General features: G+C 38.1%; 1 protein-coding gene across 1 annotated transcript; it reads left to right on the top strand.

The window, feature by feature from the left end:
- Nucleotides 1-2,658: 2,658 nt before the first annotated feature.
- LOC106880665 (uncharacterized) lies at nt 2,659-21,288 on the top strand. The gene is made up of 6 exons (XM_089343891.1): nt 2,659-2,792; nt 6,513-6,854; nt 11,071-11,228; nt 13,792-13,955; nt 19,699-19,862; nt 20,808-21,288. Exons 2-6 carry the CDS (start codon nt 6,530-6,532, stop codon nt 20,852-20,854), a joined length of 858 nt encoding a protein of 285 aa, XP_089200017.1. The 5' UTR covers nt 2,659-2,792; nt 6,513-6,529; the 3' UTR covers nt 20,855-21,288.
- The last annotated feature ends 1,262 nt before the right edge of the window (nt 21,289-22,550 follow it).

Raw genomic sequence — 22,550 nt, 5'->3', positions numbered from 1 at the left:
CCGGCTTTGCCCGGGTTAAAGAGAATAATGAAATCTAAAAACGCCGTCTAGACTATGCAACCCTCAACTGTTAGTAGCTACGATACCATATTTCTACATTAATAACTCTCCAATCCATGCCAGCATGGAACATAGACATTAAGTGGAATGCCAGTCTCTCATCTGGAAAGGCCTTGAAATCAATGTTACCAACTGGGGACTATGTGTGTCGCAGTGATAATAAAAAGACTCAAAGGAGGTCTGCAACGAAATAATTTTACTCAACACTTTGCAAGTGAATCAGTGGAGGCAAAGATGCGTCTCATTTACTTGACAATTTATGCACCACATTGCAGAAATCACAATGTAAGTATATCTGAAAGGGTAGTCTTACACTGTTGTACCGTTGAATTACAAATAATGCTCATCTATTATGTTCGGGTTAAAATTTCATCAACATCAAAAATATATGAATTTTCATGGGAGTTATGGCCGTTATGCATAGAATATAATTTCCAAATTTCATAAAGATCCGTTCAGTACTTTTGACGTAGTTTTGGATAAGAAAACAAATGACTAATGTGTGTGTTTGTGTGCATGTGTATGTGTGTGATGGGTGTATATATGTATAGATATCTGTATGCCTGTGTACATATTACATGTACATCTATATATATACATCTACACATATGTATACATATACATGTATGCATATAGATCTATATCTATATATATATATCTTTACATATACGTGTACATATACATCTATATGTATACATATACATCTCTCTCTCTCTCTCTTTCTCTCTTTCTCTCTCTCTCTGAAAGTATCTGTCATTACAGTATCGAAATGTGTGGGGACTATATGTGTCGCAGTGGTAATAAAAAGACTCAAAGGAGGTCTGCAACGAAATAATTTTACTCATCACTTTGCAAGTGAATCAGTGGAGGCAAAGATGAGTCACATTTACTTGACAATTTATGCACCACATTGCAGAAATCACAATGTAAGTATATCTGAAAGGATAGTCTTACACTGTTGTACCGTTGAATTACAAATAATGCTCATCTGTTATGTTCGGGTGACCCTATAGCTACCAATGGTACAACTGTATTCGTCTTTGCTTAGGAAAAATGACTAAATTGTGGGTGTGAAGTTCCCATGAAGGGGTCTTTATAACTTCTAAGAAGAAAAGATTTTAGAAGTATTACTTTATTTGTGTGTAATCTGTATGGTTAAAATTTCATCAACATCAAAAATATATGAATTTTCATGGGGGTTATGGCCATTATGCATAGAATATAATTTCCAAATTTCTTAAAGATCCATTCAATACTTTTGACGTAGTTTTGGATAAGAAAACAAATGACTAATGTCTGTGTTTGTGTGCATATATATATGTGTGTGTGTATGGGTGTATATATGTATAGATATCTGTATGCATTTATATATGTGTACATATTAGATGTACACCTATATATATATATACATCTACACATATGTATACATATACATGTATGCATATAGATCTATATCTATATATATCTATATCTATACATATACGTGTACATATACATGTATATGTATACATATACATCTCTCTCTCTCTCTCTCTCTCTCTCTCTCTCTCTCTCTCTCTCTCTCTCTCTCTCTCTCTCTCTCTCTCTCTCTCTCTCTGTATATAAAAGACTTCAAGAACTAAAACAGATACTACTTAAAAGACAATATCCATTTTGCTAATTACTGTTTATATGGTTGATTAGATTTTTGAAATCTAAAAGTTGTTCAAATGTGTACGTCCATAGGATTAGGCAGTCATCTAAGTAACGTTTCCAGTTTTCTCGTAGATATTTGTGGAAATTCAAGGCATATATCGATGTAGCGGGAAACGTTCAAAAGGTTATAAACTTAATCATGTGTTCATTCTCTACAAACATTTGATGGCAAACATTCAGAGCATTGATTGTTTAGACTTGCTCAGTCACCCATGTCAGCTTTAACTTACGACTCCAAACATTGTCACTAGATACTAGCACATGGAAGTAGCGGAGAACATACGAAAATTTCTAAGACCAGTCATGTGACTATCCTCTACCAATCAAATCCTATTCAAAACATACTAATTTGAGCCATGAACTCCCTATAAAAGCAGGGCAAACATGTCCCCCAACCACAAACCACAGCAAAAAAAAAATCATTCACTAATATCTCTCCACACCGCCACAACAACAACTGCTACCCCAACAATCACCACCCTAACCAGCACCAATTCTACCCCCCTACAGCATCACCATCACTAGTAGCACGCTGATACCCCCACAATCATTCCACCACAACGCAACCCTCACCACCACCTCTAAATCCATCATTGCAACATCAACACCTTTTAGTATCATCACCATCGTAACCATAACACCCTAAAATCCAAACTACAAACAAGACTGTCGCTAAGTTAAATCGATGACAACAATGGCAACACCTACACTATCTTAAAAACCCGTTAATTCAGAAAGATGTATCTTTTGTTTGATCAATGAAGCGTGGCTGCAATCAATAGCTTGTCATTAAATATTTAGTTTAACCTGAGATGAGAATCGTCTTCACACTTGATTAACGTGAACGCTATTGATTGAAGTGGGTAGTCCTGACAGCGGCAGAGATTAGCGATGTTGTTAGACACAATCGGCTGCAGTGAATAATTCAGACATTTTTGGACATTCAGTGATAATTCTGAAAGTAGATGATATTGTTGAGAACAGTGGAAAGCCCTTAACTTCCTCAAATACAGTTGTTACCCTCATCTCTACCAAACGTAAGTTGTATTTCCTTATATTCTACTGCTCTCGGGCCCCAAATAATAGGGGTGGGTTGGAATAAGCAGGTGGGTTAGACATTTGCTTAAATTCATATAAACGGGTGGGTTGGAATAAACGGGTTGGGGGAGTTGGAAAATCGGTAATTGTATAGTGGTAACTGTATAACATTTTAAAATTTTCTACGTTGTCCCCCATGATTTTTTAGAACCAGTTATTTACTCTCGGGTCCTAAATAATGGGGGCGGCGGAGGAGGAGGTTGGAATAAGCAGGCGGGTTAGACATTTGCTTAAATTCATATGAGAAGGTAGGTTGGAATGAACGGAGTTTGGCGGGAATCAGTAACTGGATGGTGTATGTACGGAAATTAGCACTTGTAACAACGAGGAAAAGAAATTAACAATGATTCTCTGAATAGTATTCGGGCAGGGCTTTTACATCATCTCAAGACGAAATTCTTGCATCGACGGACTGACGAGGTGCTTGATTCAGAGCCATTGATAATCTGCACATGCTTGATGTAGCATCTGCATCATCTCAGATCGATTGGGCGTAGGTATTTTATTCTATGTTTTAACTAACATTTCTAGTATCTTTGCTTTCTCCATTTCGCGATATTTTGCTTTCAGTTGTCTGCGGCATAGTAGTAGGTCAGGTGAGTTGATTCCACGCGAAAAATCCAATTTTTTTTTTCTGATGAAAAGCGTGGGGTTAAGTTGGTAAAACCTTACCCCAAATTGCATCCCAATAAGTTTTCCCTTTCATTCGCCCTAATTCAGAATTATACTCCCCTTTGCATTTGTTCCCCACAAATAGCAAGTGCCTGCTTTTCTTCTACAGAATAATTTCCATGCGTCGCACCACGAAATACGCTTTTCTCTGCCATGATGTTCAAAGAGAAATTAGTTGTGTTGTGTTGATGTTGTTAAATCCTTATTCCGTAAAAAGTTTGTCCTGTAAGGATAAACAATTCGTCATTGAAGTTCTTAGTTTGCGTAGAATTTGTGTTGGTGATTGGTAGACAAATCGTAGAGAAATTATTTTCTACTCTAGGCACAAGGCCTGAAATTATTGGGGAGAGGGTTCAGTCGATGAGATCGACCACAGTACTCAACTGGTACTTAATTTATCGACTGGCTGTCACCTTTGATTTTTTTAAAGCAGAATTCGTTATTTAGTTTATAAATCCTATTTATTTTATAACATAAGGGGTTACTTGTTACGTGTTTTTTGGTCATATATTCTTTGATTCTTTTATTTATTTCAGTCATTTGACTGTGGCCATACTGGAGCACCGCCTTCTAGTCGAGCAAATCAACCCCAAAATTAGTCGGTAAGCCTAGTATGTATTCTATCGGTCTCTTTGCCGAACCGCTAGGTTACGGGGACATAAACATACCAACATCAGTTGTCAAGCGCTGGTGGGGGGGGGGACAAACACAGACACACAAACGTATATATATATATATATATATATATATATATATATATGTATTCATTTTTCTCTCCTTGTTTCTTTCTGTGTTCCTTTCTGTAGAAGAGCGTAGGCTCGAAACGTTAAAGACTTTTTCGCTTCCCGAGCATTATACTAATACATCTATTTGTTTTCTACACCACCTGTCTTCGTCTTCGTATATATATATATGCGTCTTCGTACATATATATATATATATATATATATATATATATATATACATGCGTATAAGAAGGGATGACCACTAAGTGGACATCCGATATGCTAGAAAGAAGTCATCAACGATTTTTATATGCTAGGCCACTGGTTTTAAATTGATGTTAATTAAATTAATATTCAATTTATCACCCTCAGTATATATATATATATATATATATATATATATATATATATATATATATATATATATATATATATATATATGACGAGCTTCTTTCAGTTTCCGTCTACCAAATCCACTCAAAAGGCTTTGGTTGGCCCGAGGCTATAGTAGAAGATACTTGCTCAAGGTGCCGCGCAGTGGGACTGAACCCGGAACTATGTGGTTGGTAAGCAAACTTCTTACCACACTGCCAGACCTGCGCCTATGTATAATGTTATTAGATTCTCCAGCTGATGTATCAACATGAATGGCTTAAAATCAAATTTCACCGGAGATAGATTAGCAAAATTTAATAAGGGGGAGGGTTGGAATAAAAGTTAGGGGGGGATCTTAAAAATTAATAAGCGGGGGTGGAATAAAAGCAGTAGGATGTGGAGAAAATCTGAGAAATTAATAAGCAGGGTGGGGACGATTATTCAAGAACCCCAGAGTATGTGTTGGAACGTCGTCTCGGTTGCTGTTCCACTCTTAACTATGATGGTGTGAACCCCAGCATTGTGATTGCGGCAGGATTGGTGTCACTTTTGTATATATATATGTGTATATTCATGTGCCTACACTGAATGGGATACTGCTATGCGGAGGATGCTGTAGTAGTGTTCAAAAGTTTTAAGGGTGAGAATGATTGTGTTTTATGAGGATGGTGTTGAATGGATGGTGTTGAATGGATGATGTCGTAGTAGTGTTGTAGACATATCTGGGTGCTTAAGGTTTATTGCAAGTAATATCAGGAACTATAAACGCTGTAGTTTGCTGCCCACACCATCTATACCTCTCGCGTGTTCAGGCACCTTTCCATTTATTGTATTCTTATTTCATTTCAAAGGAACTCTATAAGTATGGTTTGTCTGCACAAAGCCTCTCTGCCTCGGTTTGTGACTTGTCCTATTTTTATTGACTTCAAGACATAAAGACACAAAACATTCAGTCAAACACCGCTGTAATTCATCCATTCTACCATCCCTTTTAATAATATCAATAATACTTGAGATTTTCATACACTGGAAGAATTGCAATCGTTATGAAATACCAACAGAGAAAAGGTAGTGTAAATATAGTTTAAAATGGCTAAAATCCCAGTAACAATAACAATAAGGGAATAATTAAAAACGATGCAATGAAATGCATAACGAAATCCCTAGGACTAACACGTAGATACACCATGCAGAAATATCACCATTGGGCACTACACATATATTACGTAAAATATTTTCAATACGACGGAAAATAGAAAACCCAAATCAAAACAGTGTATATACACTGAAAGCCTACAGTTGTACACAAAGGAGGGCATTGAATAATAGAAGACAACTGAAAAATGACAATAATCCTAATCAAGGACATATTTGTCTTGAAAGGTAACGGATTAAAGACAAACTGTCAGGATGTTACTATGAAGGATAGGAACGAGATTATCTGTAACGTGAGAGACATCTCGATCATTTATGAAAAAAATATATCAATGATGATCAATCAAATGATCAATCAATCTGGGCTATGAAAATAAGAACAGGGGGATATCAAAGCCTATGACCATTTGCGGGGCATCTAAGACTAGCAGGAGGGAATGAGAATGGTGTCTTCACACTGGGAAACTGTTCTCAGTACTTCCAATAGTCTTTGTCGCTAAAGATACCCAAAATGCCAAATGGTGGTGTGTAAAACTGGACAACGGAGACCCGTCTAACACTACTTGTTTGCTGACCCTCATTTCCTCTCAACCTTCTCCTTTCTCTCTGTCTCTCTCTCTCTTCTTTCTCATTACATCTCCTTATATACATATCTACCCCACCCTCTCTACCACCAGCCATTGCTATCTTCCCTTATTGCTCTCCCAGTATCTCTTCCTTTCTCTATTTCAGTAGATCCAAGGACAAGAATGTTCCAGTTTACTCTTACCGGCCCAGCTGTGACTACGGCGTTGCTTTTAACCCTTGTAAATATCGCGATCGTTACCCCTGAAGAGAGGGAAACCGCCTTCAGATATCTGGGCCCTGGCTATACCTGTATAGATATTGGCTGGTCTTCCAAACAACTATCCTATTCAACTCAAAGTGTAACAGAATGTGCATTCAAGGCTTTAAACCGTGAAGCAACATTCTTCACTTATAACAAAAGAAGTCAGTTTTGTAGTACTTACCTGGAAGGTGTTAAGGTGGAACTGACCAATGAACAGGACAGCAACGAAATGTCCTTTTATAAAGGTAAGTAAACCATTGTTATTAGAATCGTTAGCACGCCGGACGAAATGCTTAGCGGTGTTTCATCCGTCGCTACGCTCTGAATTCAAATTCCGCCGAAGTCGTCTTTACATTTCATCCTTTCGGAGTTGATGAAGTAGGTACCAGTGAAACACTGGGGTCGATGTAATGGACTAGTCCTCTCCCCCTAATTTCAGGCCTAGTGCCTATAATAGAAAGGATTATTATTATTATTATTATTATTGCTATTGGCCTAATGGTAAGGGTGTTGTACTCAGGATCATGAGATCGTGGGTTCACTTCCGACATCAGGTGGTGCGTTGTGTTCTTGAGCGAAACACTTCATCTCCAGTAGCTCTACCTTCACTTGGATACCTGACACACGTGGCATATACAGTACACCTGTTCAGACAATGTCGATTTGATGGAGAGAGAGAGAGTGAGCTAATACGCGGCACAAACATTTGACCATTACAAACAAATCATTTGTGCAGGTTACTCGGCAAAAGCTGAATGCTCGTGCATCGTCTTCGACGGTAGAGTCCATTATTATTATTATTATTATTATTATTATTATTATTATTATTATTATTATTATCATCATCGTTATTATTATTGTTGTTGTTGTTGTTGTTGTTGTTGTTGTTGTTGTTGTTGTTATTATTATTATTATTATTATTATTTCTCTTTATCACAGGTTTTGTTGGAGCTCCTGGTGTCTTGCATGCATAGCGAGTTTGCTACCTGCAGCCTACGCTACCATGCTATCCGTTCTTTTCAATTATCTCATACTTTCCTGATTATTCTGGGCATGCCAAGGAGGCAAACCCTTTGTAACAGTTCCACTGGGCACTCTATTCCGATTTCCTTTATATTCCTCTTGATACCTTCTGGTATTGTTTCCAAGGACCCAACAATGATTGGCACTATCTTCACCTTCTTCATTTTCCATAGCCGGGTTATTTCATACTTAAGAGGGTTGTATATATCTATTTTTTTCGCCTTCCTTCTTGACTATTCGTGTGTCAGAGGGGCGAGCAACATCAACCATATAGCATATGTGGGCCACCTTGTCCACCACCGCTAGGTCTGCTCTGTCATTCTCTTGTATCCGATCTATTTGGATTGGGAAATCCTAGAGGATTTTGCTAGTCTCCGACTCCCCGCACTCTGCGGTTTCTACTCATATCACGTCTTGCCTCTCTCTGACCCCCACTTTTCGCACAGTTTCCAATGGAGAACTTTCGCTACCTGGTCGTGTCACCGCAAATTGTAGCGGTTTTGGGCAAGTCTAGGGCATTCGTTTGTGATATGGGAAATGCTTTCATCCACTCTATTGCAGAGGCGACACAGCGGAGACACTTGATCATTTTTAAGGTTGACCTTCCAGTTCGTGGCCAAAGCTTGGTCCTGTGCTGCCAGTATAGTGCTTTCGGTCTCTTTTTTTAGGGTTCCTTTTCCAGCAACTTCTGTTTTGGCTACATGGAATTGATTGTGTAGTTCCTTGTTGCGTAATTCTTCTTCGTGTCCTTCTTGTACTTCTTCCTTCCTTTTTCCTTTTTCTATTCTTTCAACACTTCCTCGTTCCTAACTGACACTAGCAAAGTTTCCTTACTTTGGGCTAGGTATTTCATGAAGCCCTCCAGTTCGATACGTACGCAGTCTTCCACACTTCTCAGTGACCTTCCTCCATTTGCTCTTTTCATGTGTAGGCGATCAATGTCTTCACGTCTATGATGGGCTCCAAAATCGTTAGGAGCTTTCTTGACTTCCTGTCTACCCCTTTTAGCTCCTCCTCAGTCCGCTTCAGTTATTCCAGCGCCATAACAAACTACTGCGACTGCGCGTGAGTTTATTGCCGAAATTATGTTCTGGCATTCAGCTTTGAAGCCAATATTGGATCAAGCCTCGATTGGATCAAGCCTCGATTGGATCAAGCCTCGATTGGATCAAGCCTCGATTGGATCAAGCCTCGACTGGATCAAGCCTCGACTGGATCAAGCCTCGACTGGATCAGGCCTCAATTGGATCAAGCCTCGATTGGATCAAGCCCCGATTGGATCAAGCCTCGATTGGATTAAGCCTCGACTGAATCAAGCCTCGATTGGATCAAGCCTAGATTGGATCAAGCCTCGACTGGATCAAGCCTCGATTGGATCAAGCCTCGATTGGATCAAGCCTAGATTGGATCAACCCTCGACTGGATCAAGCCTCGATTGGATCAAGCCTTGATCTCCTTGAGCTCTGGGTAGGTAAAGAGGATCTGCGTCCGCCTTTTGGGTGGTGCATCTTATTGCAAGTCAGCAACTTACGGATTTTTCTGTCAATCTTCCTTTTTTCGCTCGTATTTAGGTTCAACACGTTGAAACTGTAAATACCAACCGGAACTGCTAAGGAATTTATAGCTAACACCTTGTTACGTGCATTTAACTCGGATTTTACGACTGCTCGAACTCTTCTCTAATACTTCTTCCTGATCTTTTCTTTCATACTTCCATGCTGAATGCCAGAACCCTCATTTATTCTGAGGTGTTTGTAAGTTTATTTCTGCTCGAGTTCTTTTATGACTGTGTGAACATCCAAGTCCACTGAATGTCAGATCTTCAGTTTCCATTTCTGGAAAGAGGTTTTGGCGCATTTATCAAGACCAAATTCCATCCCAATGTCATCACTGAATGCTTTCACAGTACGTAGTAATCCTTCAAGCTCATTATCGTCTTTGCCATAGAGTTTTAAGTCAACCATATACTATTGATGACTTATTTTCTTGTCGCTAATTTTATTTCCATATCCTGTTCTGTTAAGTTCACTTCTAAGGAATATTAGGGCTTTCCATAAAATTAAAGGTGAACGTGAATTACCTTGGAAAATGCCGCAGTTGATATTAAAATTTTTTGTGGTCAGTACACTCTTAGAATAATATAGTTGAAGATTCGTATTCCACATTGACATGTTGTACTTCAGGGAGTTTGAAATCACAGGAGAAATTTGGACGATATCCAGCGATTTCAAGATCCATGAATGCGGTATGCCGTCGAAGGCCTTTTTGTAATCAATCCATGCAGAACTGAGATTCCTGCGTTTCTCAAAGATCATGCGATTGATTAAGAGTTGGTCTTTGCATCCATATGAGCCTCGTCGGCACCCCTTTTGTTCAGTGGGTTAAAAATATCGTTCTGTTCCATAAACTTGTATGTTTTCTCCACGAGGATGCACGTTAAAATGTTATACGTGGTAGACAGACATGTTATGGGCCGATAGTTTTGGAGAGATTTAGTTACATTTTTCTTCTGGAGTAGGTAAGTAATACCTCTTGCTAACCAATCAGATGTTTTCGTAGAATCTCTCATAATTTCATTGAATAACTGGACTAACATTCCACGTGCGCACAGGAGTGAGCCGAACCAAAAATTCGGCGCGCAATCATTACCAGGGGATTTCCAATTATTAGCCATCGTGAGTGTCATTCTTAGGTCTGCTATTGTGATGTCTTCCCATCCTTGTTCTTGTAAACTTTGGTAGGGTCCTTCTGTGCGTCTAATCCAGTCAGCATTTTCATTGTAAGACTTTCCATCTCTCCAGATATCTTTCCAGAGGTCTTTAACTTCTTCCATGGCAGGGATGTCTTCAAAGTTATTTCACCCTTTCGAGTTCGATGAAATAAGTACCAGTTGAATACTGGGTTCGATATAATCGAATTACCCCTACCTGTAAACCGCTGGCCTTGGGGCCAAAATTATTCAGGTGGTGAGCAGGCAGAATTGATAGAATGTCTGATAATTCCTTGAGTTAATTGTCTCTGTTCTTTACAACCTAAGTTCAAATCCCATAGGTGTCCACTTTGCCTTTCATCCCTCTGGGTACGATAAAGTAAGGTAAAAGTGAAGTATTAGGGTCAACTGTAACGGCTAAACTCTTTCCCTCAAAACTCTTGACCTTGTGCCTAATTATAATTATATTTTTAATAATTATATTATTATCATTAATAATTCCTATATCTCATAAGGCACAGAACTCGCAAAATGCTTAGCAGCATTTCGTCCGTCTCTTTACGTTCTTAGTTCAAATTCCGCCGAGGTCGACTTTTCCTTTCGTCCTTTCGGGGTCGGTAAAATAAGTACCAGTTGAGCATTGGGGTCGATGTAATCGACTTAAACCCTCCGCACGAAATTGCTGGCCAAAATTTCAAAATTTGAAACTAATATCTTTTATATTTCAGCTGATACATGGCGAAAAGCCTATAGAGTAGACATGCAGTCGCGAGTGGATATTTATAAATTCTTCCTCAAAATAGGTCCACATTCAGCATGGAATACAGACAGATACGCCTACCGGAATAAACTCATTGACTCATGGAACTACCTTCCGATCGATAAGGTATGTACACACATACACACAAGCACATACACACACACACACACACACACACACACACACACACACACACACACACACACACACACAAACACTCACACATGTTGTACACGCAGTCACAAACACACAGTATATTCACCAACAGAGTTACAAGGAGACATATTTTAGAGCAGTCAACAAAATTGAACAGATGCACTTGTTAAGGTTATCTCTACAGATTTTTCTAAAGAAATTATAGCTAACATTGATTTGTTATGACGTTTCCTATCTGAGTTGTTATTGTTGTTGTTGGCACTCCGTCGCATACGACGACGAGGGTTCCAGTCGATCCGATCAACGGAACAGCCTGCTCGTGAAATTAACGTGCAAGTGGCTGAGCACTCCACAGACACGTGTACCCTGAACGTAGTTCTCGGGGGATATTCAGCGTGACACAGAGTGTGACAAGGCTGACCCTTTTGAATTACAAGCACAACAGAAACAGGAAGTAAGAGTGGGAGAAAGTGGTGGCGAAAGAGTACAGCAGGGTTCGCCACCATCGCCCTGCCGGAGCCTCGTGGGGCTTTAGGTGTCTTTCGCTCAATAAACACTCACAACGCCAGGTCTGGGAATCGAAACCTCGATCCTATGGCCGCTAGTTCGCTGCCCTAACCACTGGGCCATTGCGTCTCCACCCTATCCGAGTATGTCTAATGTAAACAACGATGGGTAATGGGTGTATATGCCATGTTTTGAGTTCTTGGTCCTTCATCAGCACTGCTAGGAACACAGTATTGACTTATAAAAGCGTTTAATATATTTCGTAGTACATTATGGTTGCACAACGAAATACGGTGTACCTACAAGTCATTAATTATGTACTAGTATTTCATTGATACGTATATCAATGGATTTTAGAAATCTGAAAGAAGTTAAATCTAACTGAATTGTAATTCAGAACGTAACGCAACTAAATACCAAAAGATTTTAATAATTTTAAAAATAATTGTTTTGTAGTGACAATGACACACACAATTCATATAAGTCGAACCTCGACTTTTCACTGATATTCATTCCATTAAAACGTCATGCCGTTATAGAGTCCCCTTCTATGCCATGCCGGCTGCCCTTAATGAAATCATAAAACATGGTATAGACGCCGCGTCTATATATATATATATAAATATATACATAAGCATACTGCATTGTGTATATTTGTATGTTTTATCGAAACTGGAATGAAAATATCTACAAAAGCAACAACAGCAAAAACAATAACAAGTAGTTTTACTTATCTCTGAAGACAAGGTCGCCGCACCTATTTATTTATTTATTTATTTATGAGTTTCAGCCAAGTGGCTGCGGTCATGCTGGTGCACCAATTATAAAACAGAATAATAATTCCGATAATTAAGGCATTAATATCTCTCTAATTCTCTACCTATGTCTCTCATAAGAATAGAAATTTTATTAAAATTCCTACGAGTGTTTCCCTATTATGCTTATTTGGATCATAGCAATAGATACTCCAAAAAACACACTCTTAAACATTAGAACAGCAATATATTTCTAGAAGGTTGATTGTTATGGCCGGTGACCATTGTTATGGAGCGTGACCATTGGTTTCGTTCTTATAAAACGTTTAGCTGTATAGGTTACTTGTGAGACACAAATGGCTGGAGGCACATAACTTCTCTACAACTAGAGGACGGTTTACGATGTTGGTGGCGTGGTTCTAATCGGCGAATGGGGAATTCCAAGCTTATAACAAAAGATATCTCTGATGAAGACATTAGCTAAACATTTCTTTCCTGGAGTTTAAAAAGGACCCCGGGTCAAGCGAATTTTTCGTCAACTCTGGTCCCGAAGGAAACAATAGCGGCTGTAAAAAATCCAGCGTATAGACACGGAAATATCTCGGTTCCGCGGGCAGCTACTTTAAGCAACATTGGGGAGGAGCAACATCACTTCCCTGGACAGCCACGTATGGCGCCTAAAAGTGGAGAGCATGCCATACATAATTAAATAGAAGCTCCCTGAACAGGCGGAAATATATATCAACGGGAGCAAACGACGTATGCTTTACTTGGTAGAGGAGAGAGAGCAAGAATCCTTAAGAGTTCGCTTGACCCAGGGACCTTTTTAAACTCCGGGAAAGAAGTGTTTAGTCAATGTTCTCATCAGAGACGTTTCCAGTTGCAAACCTGGAATTTTCTCTCTGAGTAGCTATAACAATGAAACTTCGCTCTCTCTCTCTCCCTCTTTGTCTGTCTGTCTGTCTGTCTCTCTCTCTCTCTCTCTCTCTCTCTGTATATATATATATATATATATATATATATATATATATATATATATATATATATATATATATATATATATATATATATATATATATATATATATATATATATATATATATATATATATATATATATATATATATATATATATATATATATATATATATATATATATATATATATATATATATATATATATATAAGTACGAATGTATGTTTGTATATATGCTTACACATACAATATGCTTATACATATAATTATGTATCTCAATTTCATAATTTCTTAGGTGAAATTTGAAGCTCTCAAATTTGGTGCGAAAGCTATAACGTTGTTGTTTGATGGACGTAATTCAACCATCGATAACTGGTTTCAGTATGCAAGACTAATAAGTTCCCCATGGACTGATCTAAACGCAACCAACTTTAATATGTTTTCAGTTCATGGAAATAAGTAAGCTATTTTTCATTACTTTTATGTTATATAGTTTGTGTTCATTTACATCCTGGAATCAACATGCTTTTAATCATCTGCAGGCAATAAATTATATCTAGAGTAATTAATTTCCGTTATTATTATAATCAAAGATCCCTGTTATTAATATAATCAAAGATCCCTGTTATTATTATAATCAAAGTCAAGCTCGCCTTACATCATTCTGTGGAAGATAATTTTATGAAGCGGACACGGACTGAACTGATTCACTTGTTTATGCGCTCATAAACGGCAGTGTTTTAGAATACATACATACAGGCATATATGCATTAATACATATATGCATACACACATACATACATACATATATGCATACATACATACCAACATACAAGCATACATACACACACACATGCAGACATCCATCCATCCATCCATCCATTCATACACATATGCATGTATACATACGTATATATATATATATATATATATATATATATATATATATATATAAACATACAAACATACATACATAGACACAAACATACATAGACACAAACATACATGCATACATAATACATACATAGACACAAACATACATACATACATACATACATACATATATACATACATACATATATACATACATGTACACATGATGACTGCCCCCTTGTTCTCGAGTATGGCCATCGCACGAGGCTTAACTGTTATCGGTGCTGTGATCGAATGTGACTTTTTAGCCCAGCCAAAGATCTACAATGTCTCGTACAGAATTGGCAGCTAAAACCTTTACCGGCAACAGCCGGCTGTGGTTGTAACTGGGCTTCATGTATCTTTGCATGCCGTTTAAGTCCTCCCGCCGAATCACACTCCCTTCCGCATGCCTGACAGGTATGATTAGTATGGTGTGTAGCACCACCACCAGCGGCCTGGTTGTGTATCACCGGTCTCGCTTTATGACTACGAAGACGACTCTTGAGTCCAGCTTTACTGAGGCAGGGTCTTGCACGGACACTGCATGTCAGCGTCATAGGAAGACCCTTACCTTCTGGAAGTGCAACAGCGATGCCCTTCCTGACATCCCTCTTTACTTTCTCATGCGCAACTCGAGATTTCTCAAAAGTAGCTGTCCCCTCGTGTCACGCACTCTAACAAGGATGTAATCCAGAATATGCCATTCTTTAGATGCAGGGTGCAACCATGTGGTCTTAAACTTATTCTTTTGCTGAAAATATTCGTCGGGGTTGTAAAAGTCACACAAACCTGTTCAGATTCTTCCGATGGCTTTGATAGGCACCGAGTGAATTTTCCGAATCTAACAATGCGGATATGGACACACCGAATCGGGCCATCGCGATCGTATCTGGCTAGAGCGTTGTTTGTCCATACTTTAAGATCGTTTGCTGCACAGACCACAGAATTATGATCTACTCGGTCGACCTAAATATTTTTCGTAAGCAGGGATCCTCTAACTGCCGGTGCATCAAACATACATACACAAGATTAGTTAATTAATTAAGCAGGGAGTTGCCGGGAGCAAGATGTTATGGAAAAAAATCCCAACAACATTTACACTTCCATTTATGAAGAATATTGAAACGGGAAGAGGCGAAGTCACTTGGAATTGGTTGGGAGAGGGAATTCTCACAAAAATGGGCGACAGAAGGATTAATCCTGGCATCTTAGGATGAAGTTCTTGGGATAGATAGTGCAAACTGCAGAGCAGGTGTCAATGTGTTCAGGTTGTGAGATGAACGAGAAGAAGTAGTGAACCCACATAATAAGTGAATGTCCCAAACTCGCAGAGAAACAGTAAAAGTTTTGGAGACATGATTATGTTGCAGAGATCAACCACTAGGAAATGTGTAAGAAGTATACAAGTGGTATAAACATGTACCCGAAGACGTGGCTGAGAATGATGAGGTTAAACTTCTTTCAGACTTTCCTATCCAAACAGATCCTAGTATATAACAAACCAGATGTCTGAGTTCTTGAGAAAAGGGAGCGCTTTTGCTATATAATTGATGTAGCTGGTTCATTTGATACAAGAAAGAAGTCAACAAGTTCGATATATACCAGGACATGAAGAGGGAAATAAGCAGATTGTGGGGTTGTAGAAAAGTGAGATCGTACCACTATTTTCTTTCCTGGGCGCTCAACTCCCGATGAAACAGTAGTGGAAGATGGTCGTTGGAACACATGGAATAATTTTATCTAAACAATCTAAAGATCGATTGTCATAGGAGCCTTAGGAACAACAGGTAAGAGGATCGAGGAGTGGACAGAAAAGGTTGGATTGTTAAATACATACAACGGCGGAAAAACAATCGAAAGGGCTCGGATGGCCGAAGTCACAGGCTTCTTACCACATAGCCACGCCTACTTAATATTTGTAATCATACACCTAGATTCTCCTTTTGGAGGTGTTGAATTATTTTTAAGTTGCAGATATTGATTTGGCGAACCAAGAGGAAACTCACCTAAATTCCATCATAGGTGTGAGATACAAAAGAAAACATTTTTGTGAGAATTCCCTCTCCTAACCAATTCCAAGTGACTTCGCCTCTTCCTGTTTCAATATTCTTTATAAATAGAAGTGTAAATGTTGTTGGTTTTCTTTTCCATAATATCTCGCTTTCTCTTTTCAAGGACTTCATCTTTTGTTTGTCCTTCTCCTAATATGTCTGCATTGCTTACTACTGCTAGCAATTCTTCAGTACTCTGGCTAAAATGCTGATTGAGACTTCATTTCCATATTCACACAATCTCCCACACTAATCAATCCCCTTTTCCCCTTTTTTACGTTTCATGTACTACCTGTCCATATTTGTCCTTTTATGTAAAGCCTTGTACACAGTATTTTCCGAGTGTTTGATCAATATCTTACAGTTTTTCTTTGTTCCAATTCACAAGGCCTGCCACATACCCCACAATCGATACAGCCCTTGAATTTATTGCCTTTACAATGTTTCCAGAATTTAAATGAGATCAATTTGACCCTTGGAAAATATTCTTTTGAAATGGTTTCCTTCATTTCTCTGTTTTCGATTATATCTGATTCCAAGATTCCCAAATACTTATATCTTTGATTTCCTTCTAAGCTTTCCATTATCTGATTATTTGGCAATTTAAGTTCTCGAATCTGCTTTATTTCAGTATCAAAATGACACATTTATTGATTCCATATTCCATGCCTGTGTCATTACTAACAATTCTTTCTCTGTCCACTTGTGTACCAAGATGATCTTTATTTTCCCTATAAAGCTTTAAATCGCCATTAACCATTCCCAATTCATTTCCGAAATCATATCCTGCTTTAGCAACTCTCAGTACAATCGACAGAAGTATTAATATCATCACAAACAAGAGTGGTGAGAGACCATCTCCCTGAAATATTCCTCTTCTGTTGTTCACTGTACTCACTGACTTTCCTCCAGATGTAAACTCCGTTTTCTAGATTGTCAGATTTTCTCTTAGCAATTTTTGTACATTCTCTGCCACTCCAAATATCTCAATACTTTTCCCTGTCCACCTATGAAGCATCATATCACAGCCCCCCTTTTTTTTTTATCTATCTTTAGTATCATGTTGTCTATTAACACTTGCTCTTTTGTCCCCCTCGACCTGTGTTTACAACCCTTCTGCCCATTTGGTAATAACATTGCCTCATTCCAAAATTTTACCGTTCGTCAGCTTTTACTCCCGTCTACATGGTTGGTAAATATATTTTTGGTCGATAGTTTGATACTTCATTGCCTTTTGGCACGTCTCTCTAGATTAATATTCCACAGTGGAACAGTCCCCACCCGCCATTCAGAAATTCTTAAAATTGGCTTCCAATTCTCAAATGTCATATCCTAAATACTTTAATCCAATATTCTTGCAATCCATCGGAACCTGGTGGTTTCCAGTTTATCATTTTTTAAAATTCGTTTCTCCATTGCTGTCTGTGATATTGTGATGTTTTCTTGTCTGTTTTTACCTTTCATCTTCATTTCAACTTTCCCATCCAATTAGCTTCATCATTATGTACAACTGATCGATCCCAGATCCCACTCCAAAACGGTACACAGTCTCCCCTATTCTGTATAACACCATTGTCTTGAATTTCTTTCTCAAACCTTTCGACGAATTTTATCCGATTCGTCTGGAACATTCCGTTGTTCTGTACGTCCGTGATGTTTTGCTAGCTTTCCTGACTTTTCAGTCATTCTTTGTTTGATCCTCTTCAATCACAACTTCAATTTCTTGTCTGCGCAGTTTCCAATTTGATCTTTAATTCAAATATTCCGCAGTTCGTTATTTCCCAAACAAGAGTGGTGAGACACCATCTCCCTGAAATATTCATCTTCTGTTGTTCATTTATTCTGTTGTTCGTTGTTTCACCGTGGAGGCGCAATGGCCCAGTGGTTAGAGCAGCGGACTCGCGGTCATAGGATCGCGGTTTCGATTCCCAGACCGGGCATTGTGAGTGTTTAATGAGCGAAAACACCTAAAGCTCCACGAGGCTCTGGCAGAGGATGGTGGCGAACCCTGCTGTACTCTTTCACCACAACTTTCTCTCACTCTTACTTCCTGTTTCTGTTGTGCCTGTAATTCAAAGGGTCAGCTTTGTCACAGTGTGTTATGCTGAATATCCCCGAGAACTACGTTAAGGGTACACGTGTCTGTGGAGTGCTCAGCCACTTGCACGTTAATTTCACGAGCAGGCTGTTCCGTTGATCGGATCAACTGGAACCCTCGACGTCGTAAGCGACAGAGTGCCAACAACATTGTTTCACCAACCTATTCCTATCTTTTCCCAGTTCTGCAAACTCTTTAACCATTCCCTTTCTCCACCATGGTTCTTTTTTTGTGTCCTTTTATTCTGATTTTTTTTTAGTCTGAGATGTTTAGTAGTTACACATGCAGCTGTTTTGAGCAACTCTTTCGTCTAAGCGATGTCAGCGGTTTCTATGCAGCCTTTGACTTTCTTGACTTCTCTCGCTCGCCATCCCCCAATTTTTGTCCTATCTACGTTCTTCAAATTTGATAGCCCTTCCTTCTTTATCATCCGTTCCACAATTTCTTTTGCTATTTCGGTTTCTTCTTCTTTTCCATTTAACAATTCTCTCCTCTCTATATTCAAGCATCTTTTTCAGTGTCAACCAAAAAGTTCTTCTCTTTGCCTTTCATCCATTCGATTATGTAATTGCTCTTCACTAGGTTCACCTCTGCCAAATTCCATGGAAATGTCTGTCTTCATCATTATCATCATCATCATCATCATCATCACCATCACCATCATCACCATCATCATCATCATCATCATCATCATCATCACCATCACCATCAACATAATCGTCGTAGCAGTCGTCGTCATCATCGTCATCATCATCTTCTTCGTCACCACACAACCCTAACCCCTCCCCCCCCCCCACCACCATCATCATCATCATCATCATCATCATTGACGGGGTAGTCTGACAGAAGAATTCCACATGCAGTATTTCTACCATGTCTTAACCTAGTTTCAAATATGATACGATCAACGTCGGTCGATAGAATAAGGTGTCGTTCCAACAGCTTAATCGATATCTATCGATTTACCTCTACACTTTAAAATCGGTGACTTTGTACCTAAAATTACAAAATCGCTATTGTTGTTGTATTTGCTGTTGTTGTTGTTGCTGTTGTTGTCTTCGTCGTTGTTGCCATCGTCTGCACAATCGCTCACCAGTGTCTCTGATATCAAATCCTGCATACTTTCTTTCTGAAACAGAGTCGATCGTTCCTTCTCTATAGGATATTTTGGAGATACATGTGAGGAGGACCGCGGGTGGCTGACTGTCATCGACCGTCAATTTAACTGTTCGTATGCCAATTTGACGTATTATCCTGCAATTCTTTATACCAATTCAAATTCCCAAACCGTCTGGAGCGAAGGTAAGCCCTTCACCATCTTACATTTATATTTACTGTGTGTTTGTATTCATTTCGATAGTAGTAATGGTAGCAGCGAGTCCGCTGCCCTAACCACTGGGCCATTGCGCCTCCACAGACATAGCAGTACACCAACCATTAAGGCTACCTGTAGCAGTAGCTGCAGTAACAACAATTGTCGTCGAAGTAGTTATCGTTGTTGTTGCTGCTGTTGTCTTTGTAGAAGTATTTGGGTATTGTTTGTAGAGTTTAGTAAACAAATTATTTGCTGATTATTTGACTGAAGAGGCTCAGTGGCGTCGAAACACCTTTATCTCAAAGGCTCCTTACGTTCCTCAATCGAGTGTATTGTCAATATAGGCGTAGGAGTGGCTGTGTGGTAAGTAGTTTGCTTACGAACCACATGGTTCCAGGTTCAATCCCACTGCGTGGCACCTTGGGCAAGTGTCTTCTACTATAGCCTCGGGCCGACCAAAGCCTTCTGAGTGGATTTGGTAGACGGAAACTGAAAGAAGCCCGTCGTATATATGTGTGTGTTTGTGTGTCTGTGTTTGTCCCCCCAGCATTGCTCGACAACCGATGCTGGTGTGTTTATGTCCCCGTCACTTAGCGGTTCGGCAAAAAGAGACCGATAGAATAAGTACTAGGCTTCCAAAGAATAAGTCCCGGGGTCGATTTGCTCGACTAAAGGCGGTGCTCCAGCATGGCCGCAGTCAAATGACTGAAACAAGTAAAAGAGTAAAAGAGTATGTCGTCAGAAGGTTTAGGTTGTTTTCGAAAGGTGCACTGCAATAGCGATTATCAAATTCATGTTCAAATCTGCCGAAATATGTTACAAATTAATATGAACATTTTCGTATTGTTGTTGTTGCTAATGTAGTTGTCCTTACTGCTTTTGATCGTGTTACTCTTATTGTTGTAACTGGGATGTTTGTTGTTATTTTTCAGGATATGGACTGATTGACTTCTTGAACATATATATCCACCTGAAATAAATTGTAAACTTAAATTATTTATAAATGTCTCTTATATTTTGTATTTTTACTTAAAAGTTTAAATCAAAATGCTCAAGAAGCATTTTATTTTCAATTTTAATGAAAATACTAATTGCCTGCATGTTTACACATCAAAAATTTGATGTTACAAATTTATATATTTTTTTTTAATCACACAATTTAAGCAAAATTGAAAATTATAAGCCCTCAGTGCTTAAAAATGAAATTAGTGGGTGTAAATAGAAAATGACTTTGTTATTACATAATGCAAACTTTAAAGACATTAATTCGTTTGTTTCTTTGAGATTTTTAAAAACTCTATTATACTTGTTTGAATTACATATATTCCACATGATTTTAATTTTATAACACAATATTTATGATTTAATTTTTTTTAATGATCAGTTTTGTTAAGAAATGAATACTATAATCATAATAAAATGAAAAATAAGTCAGAAATGTTTAATTTAATACAAAGAAATTTCTAAATTAAAAATATTAACTTAAATTTTAAAAAATTGCAATAAAACACCAAAAAATATAAAGAGCAAAACAGTGCACATGTTATTTCATGAAGAATTTTGGGAATTTATTTAGCAAATTCTAACTTCAGCTGCAATATTGCTTTTTTTTTTTCTTCTTCTCTTCTTGTTTTGTACTTTTCCAGGTTCAAATACTGCTTGTTCTGTATGCTTCCCCAAGTTCAATACTTCAGAATATTCTACGATTTCGCACCCGTAATTTTCATCTTGGTCCACTTTTTTTTCAGCTAATTCTTCTATTATTATAATTATTATATTTACCTTTATAACTTGAAAAAATTGCTACTATAGAAAATATTTTAATAAATACAAATTTTCTTCAAACTTTGAAATTTTGTTTGCACATAAAAATAGCAAAGGATTAAGAGCAACATATTTGTTACAAATAAATAAATTTTAAAACTATTTGCGTAATAAAATAATGTTATGTTCTTATAAAATAATGTTATATTCTAATAAAAGAATTAATAATGAATTGTTTTCATGATTGAAATTTTTTTTATATTAATATATTTTTAATAAGTCGAGGGTTTAAGAATATATTTGTCCCCTTCCATGGATGAATGATTCAATCAGTTCTTACTCGGGGCTAAAAAATATACCACCCCACCTTAATTTGCATTGTAGCTAATCTATACTAAGGGAAGTTACTCTGAAAACAGAGTGAATCAGTTATTTCCCTTTGGTTTGTTTCAACGGTAGTGTTTCGTTAGAAAATCATTCACGTGTGTATAACGAATTGATCTTGGATTACTTGAGGTTGTTTAAGCAAGTAATAGAAGGTTTCTTGTAAGCGATGGGTTAGAGTAGTAGTTCCTAACCTTTTTTTAGTCACGGCGCACCTTACAAGAAGTCAAAATATTTTGGCGCACTTCGTACATAAATTCTGTAGTGAAACCTTTCTCTCTGGTATTCAATTACAAATAATAACGTGGCGGCTAACATCTAGCTTTCGGCCGCTTGCACCCTTGTGTCCACCACCCTGATTGGTTCTTATTTGCGCGGCATATGTCTCCAGTTCTGATTCGCGCCAGGGTGCATACCGTCCAATCGTGGCCTTCAGATAAGGTCACGTGAGAGAGAGTTTTTCTGCGTTTCCGACAACAGACCTTTTAACAGGTCTGGTCGTAGACCACACACACCAACCAGCCAAT

Source organism: Octopus bimaculoides, chromosome 28 (assembly GCF_046866305.1).
Source record: "Octopus bimaculoides isolate indiv1 chromosome 28, ASM4686630v1, whole genome shotgun sequence".
In the NCBI taxonomy this organism is placed as follows: Eukaryota; Metazoa; Mollusca; class Cephalopoda; order Octopoda; family Octopodidae; genus Octopus; species Octopus bimaculoides.
This window is presented reverse-complemented; position numbering and strand designations above follow the sequence as displayed.

Bases quoted from the DNA above. Each gene is read 5' to 3' on its own strand.
- LOC106880665 (XM_089343891.1), top strand. From the start codon at position 6,530: ATGTTCCAGTTTACTCTTACCGGCCCAGCTGTGACTACGGCGTTGCTT. The intron at 6,855-11,070 runs GTAAGTAAACCA...TTTATATTTCAG, and splicing joins CGAAATGTCCTTTTATAAAG to CTGATACATGGCGAAAAGCC. The intron at 19,863-20,807 runs GTAAGCCCTTCA...GTTATTTTTCAG, and splicing joins CCAAACCGTCTGGAGCGAAG to GATATGGACTGATTGACTTC.